The 19595-nt window shown below is 41.1% G+C and overlaps 1 protein-coding gene across 1 annotated transcript in view; it reads right to left on the bottom strand.

Moving 5' to 3' along the window:
* Positions 1 to 19595, bottom strand: part of atad2b (ATPase family AAA domain containing 2B) — a 67702-nt gene that overhangs the window by 3542 nt on the left and 44565 nt on the right. Inside the window, exons 25-27 of the mRNA XM_032543532.1 lie at positions 14735 to 15475; positions 13778 to 13902; positions 1285 to 1413 (exon numbers count right to left, since the gene is read on the bottom strand). Of these exons, the coding sequence (XP_032399423.1) occupies positions 1285 to 1413; positions 13778 to 13902; positions 14735 to 15475 (995 nt within the window). The remainder of the gene's footprint in view (positions 1 to 1284; positions 1414 to 13777; positions 13903 to 14734; positions 15476 to 19595) is intronic.

Raw genomic sequence — 19595 nt, 5'->3', positions numbered from 1 at the left:
TCACTTTTCTCTGCATGTCTTACACGCACCTACTGAACCCAGTCTTTTACACGTGTCTCACAGTCCCCACTGTCCTCATTAGATCGGGAGCAAAAAAGAATACTAATACAAAATAAATCATTTAATTCAAACCCTATTGATTTATGCCATTATACTACTCAGCTCCTCGTTCATTGTGAGTATTTATGCTCCAAAAGCTGCACCTAGCTGTGGTTTGCGTCACGATGTCTGTCGCAGATGCTGTTCCCCCGTTTCAGCCTGTCTCAGCACGCGTGGATGTCTATATCGAACATCCCCAACGCACGGAAGACTTCTTTTCAGATATCGTTTGCCCGCCCCCCCATTCACTTTTTCCATCACGCCTGGAAGGTTATTACTTCAATAAATTGTACCCGTTGTTTAGAACTTCACTGTCAAAGTGGCAACCTGTGATTTGGCATCATGAAGCTAGTTACTTGGACTTTGCGCTGCAGATTTGACACCATGCAAGCAGAATACTGCCTGCATGGTGTCAAATTTGCAGTGCAAAGTAAAAAAAGTGACGCCAGGAAAATACTTTTATTTTCTCAAAGTCATTTTGCCTCAAAACCACCTTACACAACAACTTATGTCACATCTTTTCTACTGCACACAAAAGATGTCCCTTGTTAGACAGCCGCAAGAAAGGGTCTCACATTCACTTACAACTAAATTTGCCGTGTTCACATATTCTCTAAGATGCTTAAACCTCCATGCTGGTTAGCTGGGAACAAGATGTTGCGGGGGGGGGGGAACCAATGCGTAGTAAAAAGATGAGAGGTTTGGAAACAGGTAACAATGTCTCAAATAGGGCTGGAATTAATGGAGTTTTGCCACTGCAGGGTACCTACTCTACGCGCCTTTTTTGGTTTTCCATTACGAAAAAAGTCCTTGCTAACAGGTACTTTTTGGAGTACTACCTCAGTCGAGGTTCCTAGCGAACTGAGGCGATTCCAAAAGGTGACTTGAAAACCTGCAGACTGCTAATTTGTCGGAGAAAACCGTCACTATTCACTGCGTCATCATTGCTAGCGACAGACAGGGGTGTCCTGAACTGTGTTGAAATAATTTTTTTTTTTTTTCTGCCTCCAACTTCTTTTGAAGCGTATTTGTCTTCTGGTTGCGGCAACAGCCACATGCTGAGAATCAAAAGCAACACACCTTCGACATTCTGTGTGTGAGCGTGTCGCATTAGGTCACGGCAGTTGATTTTTTTTTTTGATGAATCAATACATTGTTAAGACAGAATGTGTGTTAACTTCTGACCTCCAGTAGCTGGGTCTTTTCGTACTCTCTGCGGTGCTGGTAGATACACTGGCTGAGGAGGGAGTACAGTCTCTCCAGCTGCTCCACACTGTAGCCCTCACTCTTCTTCACCACCACATCCAGGAGAGCCTGAGGGGGGAGGGAAAGCACAAACACATTACAGATTAAGTATTAAAGAGCCATATACTTAAACGTCTTACACATTTCTAATCCATAAACGTGTGTATGGAGGAACAATAATGAAACCGATACAACCGGGCATACAGTGCTGACTACCTGGTCACACAAGCTGAGCACTGATGTTGGTGTATGGAGATGAAGCATTTGGAGGTCAGCTCTATTCAAAAGCAATTAAGATGAGACTGACTGCTAATTAAGGCTAATCATAATTAAAAACAAGTTTACATTTCCCCGCTGCTTTAATTAAAACATTCTGGACAGTCAAAGGCCTTTCTAATTGACCGGTTTCTCCCATTTTACTCAAGCCAAAGCCTGAGTGTGTGTATATACAGTATGTGTGTCTATTTAAACACAGGGCTTATCAGAATGCATGGACTGAGGCAGCAAAAGACACAATAATTAAAGTTGCCATCACTGACACAGGGCAAACAACAGAAATGAAATGGCGCGCTTGTGCGTACGTGTGAGAGACACTGACCATGTGTTAAACACATAAAACTAAGGCAATGTCAAGATTAATAAGACGTGGCTGTTTGTCAAAGCCTCTCATCAACGGAACGTCTAAGAGATAATTACAATGGGCAAAAAGAAATATTCCAGAGGCAAAAAGGTTAGCATTGTATTAATCACTGTACTCCATCCGTTTCAATGACAGAACAGTTGTCTTGATTAAAGTAACCGACTGCGGCTTCACGCCAACAAATACTTCAGTAGAAACTCAATCCCGAGACACGCCTAACTCATAATCACAAATTTGACTTTGAGAGCAATACTTCACTTTGTTAGGGCACTTTCAGCCCAAACACTTCTGACGGAGTTACAGAGAAGTGGATTTGGAACCACCATGACTGTTCAGCCGTTTCCCCGAAGCTCTCAACTGAAATACAATGAACCTTCAAAATATTTCCTTAAAATGTGGCAGCAAAAACATTTTCCATTAACGTCCACACCGCCACGTCAAGGTGTTCAATGTATTAGCTTTATGCGTGGTTACCAAAATGGTTTTAAGCACGATGGGTCCCAGAAAGTCTCCGAGGACAACCATCAGGCCAAACAGTAGCTGCTGTTGCATAACTATTCTTTCATCTCCCCCCCCAACACAATGCTGACAGTAGAAATAATTGGCGACATGGGAGATTGTTAGTGCTTGTCAGAGGCCTGCTTTGCTGAATGTTTTCTTGTTTTAGATTTATATTTGCATTAACAGAAACCGATTACAACCCTGTAAAAGATCATTCTGCTGCACATTGAGCACCGCAGTAGTATGAGTGAGAAATGACACCTGTTACAGGATTTGACAATTCGCTATTTAACTCTTAAGGCGATAAAAACATTTCTCTCTATTGCTTTTTGTAAACTTTTATTTATGATGCCGATACCTGCATAACCGTTTAAAGAATAGTAGATTTTGAATAGTAGAATAGCTTAAGTTTAAACACAGTAATTAAGAAGAAAACTTTTCAAATCGCTCTTGCATTGCTTCTTTTTCCATCCTTTTCTAATTTGACTTCCAGGAGGTGCTTATCACACCAAACTCAATAGCCTGGAAACATGACTTGTAATTGAGTAGATAATACCTTTCAAATATTCACAGTTCCACAACTTAATCTGGCAGTGGAGGAGGATTCACCGGTAATATGCCTTTGACATAAAATCCTCCATCTGGCAATCTAATAACTGTACGCCCCTTAACAAATAAAGTGGGCATACAGAAGCTAAGAACACTAAGAATTTCTCTAATATTCAGAATTAATCCAAAGTGATAATGATCATCACAGCTGCCTTCCAAAAGCACTGTCTGCTGCTCTAATATTGGATTCTTTTTGCAATTTTCATACAGTAACTCTGGTCTAAAAGTCAAGGAAGCTCTTGGGTTTCATCCCAGCCATGAGAGCTCATAAAAGAGGACCAAATGGAGCAAATCTTGGTGAGATGCCTATTTTAACAACACATGCATAAAAGCTTCAATTAGAATCATTACATCCCATCTCGCACATGCCCAATAATGTAAAAGTCTCCGGAAGACGCTTCTCCGACCTTCCTTTCATCCGACTGCCACAACATTTCTTTCTATTTTTCATTATGTTTCCCATCCCTAGCTTTAAGTGCATTTCACTACTCGCGCACCTTCTATCCTTTATAGTGCATCGCCTCACCTCCTGCCTAATTCAATGTTTAATAGAGGCTCTCCTCCTTTCTTTTTCAGCCAACACTTTTCAGCCTTTTCTTCCGATGTATTTGTCTTTTCTTGTTTGTGTATTTCCTCCCTTGTACCCACTCTCTTTCATCCGCTCAATTTATTCTCCTCTTAACTGTTAGCCAGCTGATTGCAGCAGTGTACTTCTCAGCCTCAGTCAGCTTGATCAGGACGCCTGTGACAGTTCGGGGTAAATGGTGAGAGTGTGTCTTACACAGACTCAGTGATTGAGTGAGCTCACTGCACACAAAAGGGCAGTAATCCCATGCGTTAAAGACTGCTACTGACATGGACCATTTAACCTCACCCCCCTCCCTGCTCCATCCTCGCACTCTCCATCTTTACTCACATCCCTTTCTTTACTCACATCACCCCATGTTTCTTAAGACCACAGATGGAGCTACGGGGGATCGGATGACAGTGGCTTTAGAGAACAAAGCAGACGAATGGTATATGGAGTTGTATTAGGACCAAATTGACTAATACAAACTGGCTCACGTCTAATAATTTGTGCTGAGCAAACCGGACAATCACACTATATTAATTGCATTTACCAAAATAAAAATGACAACACCACACTAAATTCTTAGAATAAGTGAGAAAATACAAGTGGAGCAAACAAGTAGGCATTTATATGACTGGATTCAGGCTAGAAACCGGGCAAGAACACACTTCATTACACCATGTTGCAGCTTTAATATTTAACACCTGGCCTATGAACCACATGACATGTCAATTCTAGCCATACCTACAACCCCCCAGCACAAGCGCTCCCATATTTCTCATATTCCTCCACCTTCCAGGCCAGGTTAGGATCACAGGGAGATAATAAAACCACCACGGGGTCTAGACTCATACATTTTTTAAACTATACAGTATATGCTAGTCTTCTAACACACGATTTTTAAATCTGGGACCTGTGCCTTGATTTGTTATGGCAAGGAAGAGAAACTTCTACATCGGTCTCCATGGATTCTGTGTGTTACATAACACATAATAATTGGATAAATGTGGCAATCTCAACCACTGACATTTAGCAAAAACAAGATTTTCCACTGGTGTCAAGTTGCTCTTTAAACATAATTAGTATAATGTTTCTCCCCCCCCCCCCCCCAAAAAAACTACAACAACTGGTAAACAGTTTTACAGCAGACTGGAAGTAACTGTGATGTAGTGCGGGTCTTCCTTTTTGATCACTGAAGGATGCTTTACTGTGTGTGTGTGTGTGTGTGTGTGTGTGTGTGTGTGTGTGTGTGTGTGTGTGTGTGTGTGTGTGTGTGTGTGTGTGTGTGTGTGTGGTGTGTGTGTGTGTGTGTTGTGTGTGTGTGTGTGTGTGTGTGTGTGTGTGTGTGTGTGTGTGTGTGTGTTTGTGTGTGTGTGAGCAAGCGAGCCATCCTCAATAGTAAGTGAGAGAAAAGGGTTAGCAGGCAGTGCGGGGGTAAAACAAAACAAGGATTTGAACCGACACTCTGTTTCTCCAACACAAAAAAAAATTATAGAACTATAAATGATTTTCGTTTGCTTGTTACTATGTTTATGATCAGGGCAGAGTGTGAATTTGGCACTAGTGGACGGTGATTTGCAAAAAAAATAAATAAATGATTAGGTTGCAGAGGTAAACAATGTGGTATACAAGGCACTCGGTCACACAGGTCATGCAATATACATAGTATTATAAGGGTCAGGGATGGTCATGACAAATCATATTGTCATGGTCTCAATATTAAAATGAATTGGTCATCACTTTGGACAACTACTTTGAACATCAAATCACTGGCATATTCCAGGCCATAGATCTCTGGTTTCATTATAGAGGAGGTAAAGGTACATAATATTATGCTGTGGGTCTTTTGTGCAATATCTATATTAAAACTACATGATTTAATATATTAATAAACCTAATCCACTGATATTGCTTAAGGATTGTATTACTTGTTTACGTATGAATTTATTATGTGGCCTAATAAAAATGATTGATTTTTTTTAATCTAGATGTACAGTATGTAAATTAGGATCTCGGTGTATTCCGAGATCTATGTCACACCAAGCCTATATGTCACCAGGTGGAATTAGTGACTCAGACATTCACGTTATCAAAACAGTTAATTTGCCAGTAACAGCACCTTTGAGACCCGGTCAGTCCAAATACATAAAACAAAAAGACATAAATATATGAGAAAGAAAAACTGTTCCCATCTTCACTTAAGGGCAAAGATCAATAAAAGAGTTGTGTTAAATCGATGTAGAGCTTAGAGATTCAGGGCCAGTTTCTTGGCCTGGGTAGAAACTAAAACCAGGACGAGGCTATAACGTAGTCAATCTTGGTTTAATGAGTGGCTTTCCTGAACACTTTTTAAATGTTTCTTATCGACTATGGACAAGGGAGAGGAGCTAGAAGCTTATATTTCAACTTAAAATGTCTCGCTCAGTACATATCTTTGTCATAGTAAAAACTTAAAGTAAGGGACTCCTATTAAGATTTGCTTGTATAGAATACTATCAGCTGATGCAGAGCCCAAGCTCTCTTGACTTAGCGCTGGGACATTGATATCAGCTACAAAACTACTAATTTTTTCTATTTTTGTTATTGCCACTCTTATTCTAACCCCAACCGGCCCGTCAGACACCTCCTACCAAGAGCCTGGGTCTGACCGAGGTTTCTGCCTAAAAGGAAGTTTTTCCTCGCCACTGTCGCACTGTTGCTTGCTCTGGAGGAACTACTAGAACTGTTGGGTCCTTGTAAATTCTGGAGTGTGGTCTATCTGTAAAGTGTCTTGAGATAAATCTTGTTATGAATTGATACTATAAATAAAATTGAATCATTCCAACCATTTAATTATTTAACAGTTTGTCAATATGTATCACAATATGTTGAATGTATGCAAAATCTCACTGCCACATTTCTGCAATGCCAGCGTTGTAGTACTCAAGATTGATCTTGGTCTTAAGACTGGCCTCAAGACCACTTTTTGAAGGTCTTGGTCTCGTCTTGGAATGTCTCGGATGAAAACTACTCAGGATTTAATTTCAAGACCACAACTGCAGGGATATCACTAAATCGCCTCTGTATTGTCTAATTTTATGTGTTAACATTACGGTGATTGGATGTAAACCTGCAAATGCAACCAATAACTTGACTCCTTTCTAATTAGAAATGTGTTACTGTTAACCCCCTCTACCCGCCCCCCTTAAAGACCCTGACACACCAACCGGTCGTCGGACATTCTGGCGAGGTCGGTGACTCGAGTCTGTTTGGTGGGCTCCGTGCTGTCGTCCGTTGGAGGGGCCGGCAGCCTTCATTTTGGCCAACCTGACATGCTTGGTCAGAAGACAGGCACTGCAGGCAGTCGGATTCAAATGAGCAATCTGATTGGTGGAGTGCTAACCAGGAAATGACGGTCAGGATTAGAGTCTCTCAAAATGTGACGTAAATGTTTTAAACTGAGGTTTGTCAATCTGAAATGAAGACAGATTCCGCAACTGCATGGCCTGTCCCTAGCTTAAAATATTTTCAGCAACATGTTTCAGTGAACCATTTTAGTAAAATATAAGATCGTATTCTGAATAAGCCACAATCAGTCTAAATTCCGAATTTCCGAAGAAACCAGACCCATGTGACACGTTCATCCAATCGAGTGCTGTCGGCATCGCTTTACTGTGTTGCAAGGCACTTTTTTTGGCCAACTCGTGGAGGCAGTCAGCCATTGGGTTGGTGTGTCAGGGCCTTAACACACACTCCCAAGAAAGTCAATGCGGGAGACAGGAGAAGCTCTAGCTGTCTAGCACTGGTCTGGTCTTGGTCTTGATCTTAATGTCCCGCCCTGCCTTGGTCTTGACTCAGTCTCAACCCCTCAAAGTCTTGGTCTTGACTTGGTCTTGATACACGCTGGTTTTTGTTTGACATACTGTAAATCCTGTTTGGCCATCATTGCAGAATGCAACGGTGTCAGCAATGTGATTATGTCTTAAAGTTATAACTAAAATGCATCACTGTCTGAACTTATAACTTTTTAATTCCTCATTGTCTGATTTTGCCACACTGTCCAATCAGAAAGTAATTATTGTCACTATTCTCCACTGATTGCCACTCAAGTTCAAGGTAGGAATGATGTGAAATGTAAAAGAAAATTATGAAGCAACTGCTACCTTGACTACTTTTCAGTGACAAGTTTTGAGGCGAAAAGGTTTTAAAGAATAAAGATTCTATTCAATAAAACTGATAGGAAAAAGAAGCCAAAAGGTAGACTTGGAAAGTAAATGGAAGGGCGTTTTCACACCGACAGCCTTTAGTTTAGTTGACTCAAACTAGAGTTTGTTTGCCCTGCTGGTGCATTCCCTTTGGGCAGGTGAGAACGCGGCAATCGGACTCTGGTGTGCACCAAAATCGGAGCAAACAAGCGTACCGAGACCTGCTTGAAGAGGTGGTCTCGGTACAATGACAATCGAACTCTGGAGCGGTTCGTTTGTGGTGAGAACGTGATCCGACCTCGAACCGCACCAACGATTCAAACTCCGCCAGTCTGAGCTAATGTCTCCTGTAGTCAGGTGTGTTTAGCAGTCTGCGATGCAGCAAACTGTAGCAGCTTGCTGTGTTTATATCCCAGAAACAGACTGCGGTCAAGCTCGCCGTCCGTCACTCGTATGTCATTAGTCAAACAAGCAGACGCTCAAATTGGAGACGGACGAAGAGCAGAGCGAAGTCTCGGTGACCAGAGCAGACGTAGTGACGTCTCTTGCAAAACAACGTCTCATAACTTTGATGAAATGCGCTGGTTTGACCACTAGACCAGAACACAGGACCTTCTTCCTGTATTTACTTTCTTGCTCCCGCCCCAACACATCCAACCAATAAGAGGGCTGGATGTTCTTGCCTAATTTGTAATGACGCAATTTGGTAAACTTGGATTTTTCCAGGTGTGAAAGCAAACCAAACCAACCGAGGGCAAATCGCTCCAAGTTTACTAACTCATCAACTGATTCGGACCAAAGCAAACTACAGGTGTGAAAATGCCCAAAATGAACAGTAATTATATTACGGCTGCACGATTATGGCCAAAATGTTGATTTTAACCATGACAAATTTTATTGTCACAAAGGCAATTTATAACTGCTTTCACATCCATATTGTGCTACATTCCTCTTGCAGGACTGACTTTACACAAATAACCCCAATTACACCTCCACATACCCCTAATGAACAACTTGATGTTTTCTAAATAAATGCCCCCAATGGCAAACCCAAAGTCAGAAGATTAATACAGATACATTAGGATTAGGTCTAGTTTATGGAAAGGACTAGATACCGACCAGCTATGGTTAAACTTAGGGTAAACCTCAAGGAAAATGAAACTTAGTCAATGCAATGTCCTTTCCATGTGTAATGCAAACAGTGTGTTTTATGTACTGGAGAGGGAAGGGTGTTAAACATGCTGATCAAGCACTAAACATTTTAGACTGTCTGTTATGCATCATGAGAATATGTTTTCAGAATATACAAACATGCAAAGCCTGGAAAAACTGGAATCTAAATAAACCCTGCTGCTTAAAGCTCTGCAGTACATTATCGTCATCAAGGCATTTTAAGCAGCCGGGTGATGGGGCTGTAACAAAACATGTTGACGTGAGCCCGCTTTTATATTCATTACCAATTTGGGGTTTAATTGGTAATTGAACGCATACGTAAGACACTAACTGGACAGAGAGTAATGTTTGTTAAATATTTCCAATACTTCATCCACCATTCTGTTGCTTTCATTTTACCCTGATTTAGAGTCCCACCTTGGCTATTAACTGAGAAATGTAATAGCATCCTAATAGTAATATATTCCCTCCAGCTGCTACAGCGTTTCCATCAACCTAAATGCTATTCTGTGATTTTGCTTCAAGTGGTAGACCAATACTGTCGGATGTTATACTTACCAGGGCTGACAAAAGCAAAGCCAAGCATTTAAAAAAAATCCATCTTTCTACAATGTATAACTAATTATGGTACAAAATCCCACACAATCTAAAGCTTTAGTTTATATTAGCCAATGGATACTTGGGATGCATCAGATGTGAGGAGGGCATAGTAAACCACACGAAAGGCTGTTACAGAATATGAAGAAAATACAAGAGGCTGGTATGTTTATGTTGTGCGAGCTACTGAAACTGCTGGCCTTACACGCATGGCCAAGAGGCACAGCTTTGGAAGCGCAATTACATGCAAATAGCCACATTGTCTAGGCCATCAGTGGGAATGAATGAAAATAAAAGAACTACTTCAAATGCTATCTGTTTTTTATTGACAATCAAACGCTGGTCCAGCACTACTATTAAATTGTTCTCTTTTCAACAGACTTGTGGCATGGCTATGTCGCCAGAGTCCCCTCCTCCCCACTGTTATTAGTACTAAAAATGAACGAAGATGACAAAACTAAAATGGGGCCATTTCTATTGACAGGCTTTTCTAAAAACAGGAAAACCTGACATGCTGTAATAGCTAAGCATCAAGCCAAAAAGACTCCATACTGTGCCTGCAACTAGGAACAGTGAACACTAGCTCTTTGTAGGCAGCTGCAAAAGAAAAACAGCAGAGCAGATGATAATCTGTGTGTTTTTGGTAACATGGAGGAAAAAATTGCTCACCCAGATTGGAATTCTTGTTACCGAATTCTCATCTGTAATCATCAGCAACACTTCTTCCAGTCCATCTGTGGACAAGTGTCTGACTATAGATGAAAGAAAACAGCTGACAGTAAGAGACATTTTGGAGTAGTTAGAGAAGCAAGCCTTGGGACCTATTTATTCACTATTTATTCATGCTAAGGAAATCATTTCAGTGAAACTGGCAATAACAGAACTTGATTTTACTAAGTGAATCAGAGCAAATAACTGTGCCATGGCTCTGAAAGGACGGGACGTGAATACTGAAATAATAATAATAATAATAATAATAATAATAATCTCTGTCCTACAGGCTTTGAGTGTAGGGTCTGTGAACAAACTCATAACAATTATATTGGTGTTTAATTCCAGAGAGATTTCATAGCCTATTCCATCAAGTAAAAAGTCAGAAATAATCAGCCCTCTGCCATCAATGAATACGACTGAAGGAAGAGAGAAGGACTAGTACAACACTCACTGTGGACCCTAATGCACATCAGGCAGCCTGCCAGTCCCAGCCCTGCCAGCAAATATCTGCTTAAATGGCGACTCTCATCCTGTGCACTGGATATTCAATTTGTTCCATAAGCCGGGGATGAAAAAGCAATTATTCACAGTGCCCTCTTTTCACGAGCTGTTTCTTTAAGATATCGCCCTTCCTTCCCCCTACTAACAAATAAACCCCCAGATTAGCGTGCGTGTGGCTGTTCATAGGGGCAGCCAGTTGAAGCAGTAAGATCAGGTCAACTGAAAAGCCTGTCAATCAGTTTGAAAGATGGAAGTCAGGTTTGGCAAGACAAAACGAGGACACCCCACCATCCCCATCATCCCTGTGGGACATGGGTAAAAGCCACTAGATAATGGCTTGATAGGCCGATGTCAGAATAGAGGAAAGAAGTGAGTACATGTCAGAGGAACACTTCTTTTACATCAATTACACTACACATAGCAAGCTAAAACCAAGCACCCCCCACCAGATCAGTAAGAAGTGCTGTCAGGGGAGCCCACTGAGCCGAGGCTCCAATTTACACTTGGGGTATTAGCTGGGACCCTAGCGTAACTTTGCAGAAAGCGACAGAGCGGCTTCCTATGCTCTCTGTTACTTGAACACATACTGGGACTAGTTGGCAGATCTAGTGAGGCAGAGACCTGGTTTCCTTCAAATGTCGCAGAAACAGCACCTGTTGATTGAGAAATGTGAAAATGGTCTAGGACTTTAATTGGCTCCCTCCATCCAAAATGGATGTTTGAAAGATGAAAAAGGGAGAGACTGTGGCGTGGCATGGCCATAGTGTGAATGAAAAAGAGGGACAAAAGCTCAGAAGTTATCCATCTGAGAAGGGCAGTGTGACAGCATGAGCTCCAGAACAGACCTATGGATCTAAAGGAAACTAAAGGTGGGACACCCATGATTGAGTTCCCCCATCGTCCACACATCAAGTCCCATTCCATACAAAAATAAATGCAATCAATGCACTGCTGCCTTTTAGGCCCTGTTCAAATGATGGTGGACTTTTAATTATCCAGACACCAATTCTGTTAAACACGTTCTATGTTTGGAAGCTATAGAAAGCACAAAGTACAAAGGGATGAATTAATGCCAAACGCAGAAGATTTCTGAGATGGGCATCATGCAGCGCATATGACCGGGTATGTCAGCAGGAGAAAGACACAACGGGTCGCGCTACCTCAGCTGGCTCACTAAAGATAACACTAACGGTTAGCTTTCAAATGGAGCAGGCTCAAGCTGAGTATGACCGTCTGGGCCATTTTTAGCATCAGTCTAAGCGAAGGACAGAAGGGCTCGTTCTTTCCGCTGCTTTGCATATTAATGTCTGTACACGAGAAGTGATTCAACAGTCCATAAGAAGCAATAAGTGAACAACCTAGAATATAGAAATTAATAACAGCCGTTTCTTTTACAGAAGGGAGGAGGAAACACTCAAAACACTCTTCACCCACGCTGCAAGCAACATTCAAACAAGCACCCGTATGAACTTAAATGACACAAAAAAATCAAGAGCATATTGGTAACATTTTTAGATTATAGCTCCACTTTTCCATAATCACAGTCTAATTAGTCAGTTGCAAAATGTGACAGTTTGCCACAGCTGGCTCTGTTGAAACCAATAAGTCTATATTTCAGCATCTTCTTATTCTACCATCTCTGTATAGCCTTAGTACTTCACATACAAGAAATCAAAAGTAAATATGTCATAATATTTGGCTACACTAACTTCAGGGTCTCCAAGATTGTCTGCAGCTACTTAATTAATTTTGCTTATTTATTAAATTTAAATATTTTTAGAATTTCCTGCGATGTTCATTAAGTCTTACACATCCACACCTATTCCTAAATGAATACATAAAGGAATGACGATCCTAATGAATGACCATGGCCATTTTGTGTGACCATGTTTCCCCTTAAGAATGAGAACATCTTCCTGCTTTGATAAAGATCACAGTACCTGTTAAATCTACAATCCACAGCCAGTGCACAATGACAAATCACCACAGCTGTTACATCCTTCATGGTCTGAATTAGAATGATCAGCGTGTAGAATCAAGCAAGATGGTGATGGGACACGTGCCTGGGTTTTCAAAGGGCTGAAATCTTGGTGAGTTGTAAGAGGTTAGAGAGATGTTTTAGCATTAAAGCGGCTAGGGGGATTTTTCTAACCAAACAGTGAATGCGCTCCCCTGCGGCCAGTGTCGTCAAGCTTTGATGCAGATTTCTCGGTGCGTTTTTAATTAAAAATGCTGACCATGTCAACACATGCTGTAACTTAACAAAACAACAACTGACAACACAGTGAAACGATGAACAACAATCATGTCAAAAATCTCTGTCTAAAACAAACACCATTTCAGAGGGAATTTGTACACAGTATAAATTGCCATCTATCACACAGTCCTGCCATAAGACAAAGGGGTTCATATTGAATGAATAAATAAATTAGTAATTTAATATTCAAATAAACTTGTAATATATCACACACACACACACACACACACACACACACCCCTAAATTGATGCAAGGTAGTGACATAATATTAGAAAAAGGGTTTCAAGTGTCTCTACTTTGAAATGTTGCTTTTCTTGCAATGCAACAATATTATTTTTTATGGATGGCTTAAATAACTTTGAGAGCACACTGTACTTGTCCTAGTATGAAAGACACAGATGTTGCAAATAACTTTAATGACGGCTCCATTCTATTTAAGTGTCCCTGTAAGCCACACTGTGTGACAGTGAACCAGCATAAACTATTCCCCTGACACTAAAGCAGCTAAATGTAATTCAGCCTTCATTAACTTTATTGTTTACACCTATGCTTACTTTAGTTTCCATACTGGACTGAAAACATTACAAATCATGACCCCAAAACCACAATAGCTTCAGACCGAGAATGTCACGTACAGATCCACCTCTAACAGGCACAGTAACTGATTTATAAAAAAAATATTTACCGAAAGTCGCAGGTGGTCAACCACTAAGGGAGGATGGGGAGGTTGTGGCTCTTCCTCTGTACATTCAGCAGATCCCTTCAGCTGCTCTGACAGGCTCACCTTGCATGTCTTGGCTGTGGAACCCCCTATGCATAGACAAATGGATTATTGTTGTTAGAAGGGTTCAAAATGGAGGGTTCAAAAGAATAAATACAGAGTGATAGCAATCAAAAAAACAACACACAATGAGAGGATGAGCTAAATTTGAAAACTCCTTTGGTGTCCATGAACCACCGAATAACACAAACTGGATTTCAAGGAATATAAATTCCAACAAGCGTGACTGAAAGACTAATGCCATACTACTGTACGTGAAGAAAATCTATTTTAAGCTACTTGCAGCTACTGAGGGCACAGTATTTCACATCTGGCCTCTTTCCTGTCCATTTATAACCGTGCTCAAGAAACGCTTTGATGGAAACAAAAGGCCTGGCTCAGCTTGTAATGACAGTGCGGGCGGAGTAGCCGAGTTGTCCGTTCCGCTTTCCAGCTGGCCTCCACCCATCACAGCAAAACTAGAGGCACGTAATCAAAACACAACGTAATGCCGTATCTCTGACTCAAATCCTACACAACATAGAAAGGCACAATGGCTCATGGCGAAGGAGATTTGTTTTTGGCAAAGGTCTACAAAGGTACACATAATTCCAAGCCCCTGCAGTTACTGCATTGAAATAGACATTTTTAGCCAGCGGATAGGACTTTTATATTGTGCATGACTTATGTTGCATTACTCATGTCCTCTCAAAACCGAGTGCAAATCAGAGGAGCTGGGTAATAATCAAAGAAGTAATTTTTTGTCATAATTAAGTGGTGGACAAAGCACTTGCTGGATGTGTAAAAATTTGCAGATTTGTTAACTTGCTCTGTGTTCTAATTGTGCTATTCAAGATGGACTACAGAAAACTAGCTTTGTACCTTCTATATCTTGATCTTCCTCAACATTTTCTGTTGCTGCCCTGCCATCCTGGGGAGGGGGCTCCTGAGTTTGATTGCTCTCATTTTTGTCCTTGTGCTCTTCCTGTACTGGTCCATTAGAGCTTTCAGCTGGGCTCTGAGGAGTCCTTTTCTCAGCCTCATTGCTGCTTTTGAGGCTCTGCGAATCCAGGCTGTCCATTGACGCATTTCCATTCACACAGTCCGCTTGTGATACTAGGAGACCATCTGTGTGCTTCGGCTGGACCTCAGTATCTAAAGACTCGGACATTTCAATCAAAGGCTGGAAGTCAGCCTGCCTGGCCTGGCCATCCCCGTCAGCCATGGGCTGAGTACTGCCATCAAGCCAAAATAGCTCATTGCATTTTTCTGTGTTCTCAGGCTCTGCCTCTTTGGCTGTGGGCTCCTCATCCTTAGGTGTTGGTTCTTTTTGGGCTTTACTGGCTTCTGGAGGTTCAGCTGGAGCTGCAACAGGGGGCTCGTTAGAGCTCTCCTCCTCTGTGGAGGGGACGTGGGGAAGGTGGCCATTGGGCTGGGGACCCATGGTGTCACAAGATGAGGATTCCTCATCCTGTGTCACACACGAGTCACTGGGCCTTGCAGCTTCCACCTCTGCCTCCTCCTCGTCCTCCTCCTCTTCCATTTCCTTCCTGTAGATCTTCTTCTTACGGATGATGCCCCGCCCCCAAGATGGTCGCCGGCGCATCTTCCGCTTTATGTGATCTATGACGACAAAAGGGAGAGAAAGAGATCAACTTTATTCATTTAATCAAGCAGTACACAACACATTCACAGAGGAAACAAAACTACAAAAAAATACATTTTTCAGGCAGGTGTTTCCCATCAACAACATTAACCACTCTTTAAAAAAGGAGACCCAATTCATAGCTAAACAAAACACAGTTTGAGTAGACAATTGGACACGTATATCTGTCCAAACACTTCTCTCTTTCAAGAGGCTGTTCTAGGTCTCTAAGGATAAGCATACAAGGATGAAACAAGGCACTGCAAAGAACAAAAACGTTCTAATGACATGTTAAACACTGTAGAGTAGAAAAATCCATATGCATTTCCTCGTGTGGTATCAAAGCGTAGCTTGCAAATTGACTATTTAAATCTGGACCTTTGGTCTTCCTACAACAGGAAATAGGTGACAATGATTGCAAGAGACAGAGGAAGGCAGAGACAGCAGCCCTGCTACATCATAGATGTTGGACACTAATGACAACAGATGGTGCTTTCAGTTTTAAGAGGAAGCTGAAAACAGAAGCCTGCTCTCAGAGTGCAGTAAGAGTGTCACAGCAAGCGAGCAAGAATGCTTAATGCAGTGAAACTCCAAAGCATTTGCCTTCATTTACTACTTTTCCCAAGCAGACTGAGATACAGACCACGGCAACAAAGTCAGGGAGAAGAGCAGACATAGAACGAGAGTGAGAAAGCGCAAACACATAGGGACCCCAACCAGTTAGTTTCCTAGGAACGTAAGCGCTCGAACCAGACAATGAGTGGCATTACCATGACCTGCCAGTGACCACGCCCTAACCCCAAAGACTCCTTTGGGGTCTTGGCACCAAAAAGCCTTTACGGTTTGAAATCAGCCGTTGAGTCACATTAGACAGCTTTCTAAATCTGCAAAAGTGGAATATTGTGCAGAATCAACAACGTGTCAGCATGGTTCTCAAAGGACTTAATAGACAGGACTGCATTATATTATTTAACAGAGATCACACTGTATAGTATAACTACATATGCGCATATGCTTTGAGCAAAGTGTTTTCCATACTCTCCGATGTTTAATCTGCAATACAGTCCCCACAAAGACGTGAACAGGCAATCACTGACAAGAAATCTTGATATGCCGGCTTGTTGTCTGTCAAATCTCCTCTCCCCTCAGAGCTTTTAACCATGGATCATCTTTCCACTCTAGAGATGTGATTATGCACACTGTGCGTACATCAGAGGATGGTAGAAAATGAAACCTTATGTTAACTACTTGTTCTGAGGAAAGGAACAGCAAGGGGAAAAAAATAGTTAAAAGTTATAATCTTGTCTCCTTACAAAAACACTACAAAAAGAGGATAATTAGTCAACCAGTGCTTGCTGATGGGTTCCCGGACCCTCCTTTTTTTTTTGGCAATGGTGTTCTCTAGTGACCCTCTAAATAACGAGTCACATATTTCCTTTCAGCCATAAAAGCGGCACACCAGACAACCCAGAGGGGGAATGGAGTACACTTGGTACTATGACAACTAATGCTGTACAAATATTGTAACACACAGCATGTGCTTATGAAGTGGCTATGTTTGGGTACTATATCTTATCACGCCCACTTACAAGGACATTTCAAAAGAGTACTTATTGAATGTGCTGAAGGGTTGCCTGGAAGTTTTTCCACTATGCTCTTTTTTGACAATATGCTGAGTCTACATACATTATCACGCTCTGGGACTAATGGAGACCTTTCATAAACAGAGCTATGAAAATAACAGCGCGTCACAGAAAAGGACTACCGGCCTCCCATATATTTCTAACCTAAATATCTAAAAAGGCATCTTGGATTTTTCTGAATGCTGGTTGTGTGTGTGTGTGTGTGTGTGTGTGTGTGTGTGTGTGTGTGTGTGTGTGTGTGTGTGTGTGCGTGCGTTTTTGTCATCTAATCCGAATGTTAAGTTTTGACAAACCGTTTTTTAAATTTACCCATCAGAATTAATATTTCATTTAGAACTGTCTCTTTGCAATCTCCAGCGATTAGTCACAGCTTGGCTCTTTTCAAATTCAGTAAAAAGAATATTGCTCTTCTGCTTCACGTTTTACAGTTGTTTTTTAATATAATGGGTTCTTAAATTTTTTTTTAAAAAACAGCCAAGTAAAGGCAAATGTCAGCATGGTTATTCTGAACAGAAAACAATAAAAAGGAAGCATAGCAGCTAATTTTCTGCTGACCTCTTATGTTAAGTTGCATTATGTTAAGTATGCGCATGTTAAGTTTTTCCTTGGTCAGAGAGATCCACCGTCTAGATGGCATCGTTGAATCAATAAACGCCACAAAGCCTTGTTGGTATAATCCAAATACATTTCTATGTTGTTTTCTACAGTATTTCTTGTATTTTATTGTGCTGGCTCACCAAGAAAATTTTGAAGCACCCCATGCCCATAGCATTATAGTGTAGGCTATTTTTATATGTTCCCCAGACACAAAGTGCATAAAGGCAAGTGTATTCATCTCAGATAAATTGGATAATGGGGCTGTGGGCTCGCTTTATCAACAGTACTTACTCATACTTACTGTATATACCCCAGATTAACTTAATTCTGTTACTGTTGGAATTCTTAATCAGTTCACTTTGTCTACATTATGTCAAATGTGGACTGACAAACCTTTCAAGTCCAACAATATTGAGAAATTGAGAAATTAACTTTGCTCTAATGCCAAGAGTTAGATGAGATCATTGATGCCCTCCATCAATGATCTTATCCAACTCTTGGAAGGATAACAAAATCCACAAGCAAGCACCTGAAAAGCTAACATCTAATTTGTTTAATCCGTCCAAAAACAACAAATCGCTATTTTACAGTTATGTGACGGACCATTTCTTGGTCAGGACCAGTTATTTCCTAAAGTCTTTAATGGTTACCAGGCAACTGGGTACCAACCCAAAATCTCGTACAGGCCCAGAGCATACAGTTAAAAAAAATATATTCAAAATAGAAGTCATCAACCTTCCCATATGCCCACCAAACCATACAGACACACACTACACTTAACTGAAGTGTAATCATCTCATTGGGACCCGCCCCATGTCTATTGGCAAACACACGGTGTTGTTGTAAATCTGATCTCAGACCTCCATTACCTCAGTGGCAGCCCACATCTTAAAATGGGCATTTGGCCAAGGTGGCAATGCTGCAGTGGGGTACAGTGGACTTTAGAACCTAAACTACTTTACTACACATTGTAGTTTAAAAAAAAGAAAAAAAAAAAAAAAGAATCTATAAAGCCTAAATATTTACTGCACGGTGTATATCTAAAATGATCCTGATAAATGTTTAACATTTGGATTATCACTCTTAATGATGATGTGAGGAACGTGGACCAAAGGAACACAAGAGAAAAATGTGAATACACAATAGGGCTTTGTGTGTGTTCACGTTTAATACCCATTTGGGATTTGTGTGAGTAGCAGCAGCAGCAGCGTGCAATCGATTTGAGATTCACATTAGTCACATGATGAGGGTTATACATCTCAGCTTAGACTAGAAGCTGAAGTAAAGGGAGGCTTACAAGATGACTGACATTTGAGTGAGCAAATATGTGAGATATGAGCGAGTTATCATGGCAATATATGCATGCAATGGAATTAAGGTAAAAGTTGGTTGGCAAATGGGGGATTAAAACCATTATTGACACTAGTGTTTAATATTTGATGGTATCATTGCTGTTTAGCAGTTAAAACAAATTCTATAATTTTATGCCTCATTGAATGATAAGGAAATGAATAGATTAGTGTGGTGCAACTAAAACGAATGAAAGAAAAACCTAAATTAATGAGAGGCGAAACAACATCTATGCAGGTGTACTGCAGGCTACTAAGAAGCAATTACTGCCCCATCAAGCACAGTAAATAAAACGCTGAGGAGGCCCTGGTCACAAACTAATTAAACACTTATGGTCAAACTGCTGATCTGCTGCCCTCCGAAGTCACTGTACCGATAGGCTTTGTGCGTACTGTAACCGATAGGCTTTGTGCGTGCTCATGCATACAAACAAAGAAAGCATGCACATACAGTTACTTACATGCAGATCCACTGTGTGCATGGTCACAGACACAGCCCGGCATCCAAC

The sequence above is a fragment of the Etheostoma spectabile genome, chromosome 18, assembly GCF_008692095.1.
Source record: "Etheostoma spectabile isolate EspeVRDwgs_2016 chromosome 18, UIUC_Espe_1.0, whole genome shotgun sequence".
NCBI classification, from domain to species: domain Eukaryota; kingdom Metazoa; phylum Chordata; class Actinopteri; order Perciformes; family Percidae; genus Etheostoma; species Etheostoma spectabile.
The sequence above is the reverse complement of the archived record's forward strand: the minus strand, read 5'-3'. Positions and strand labels throughout refer to the sequence as shown.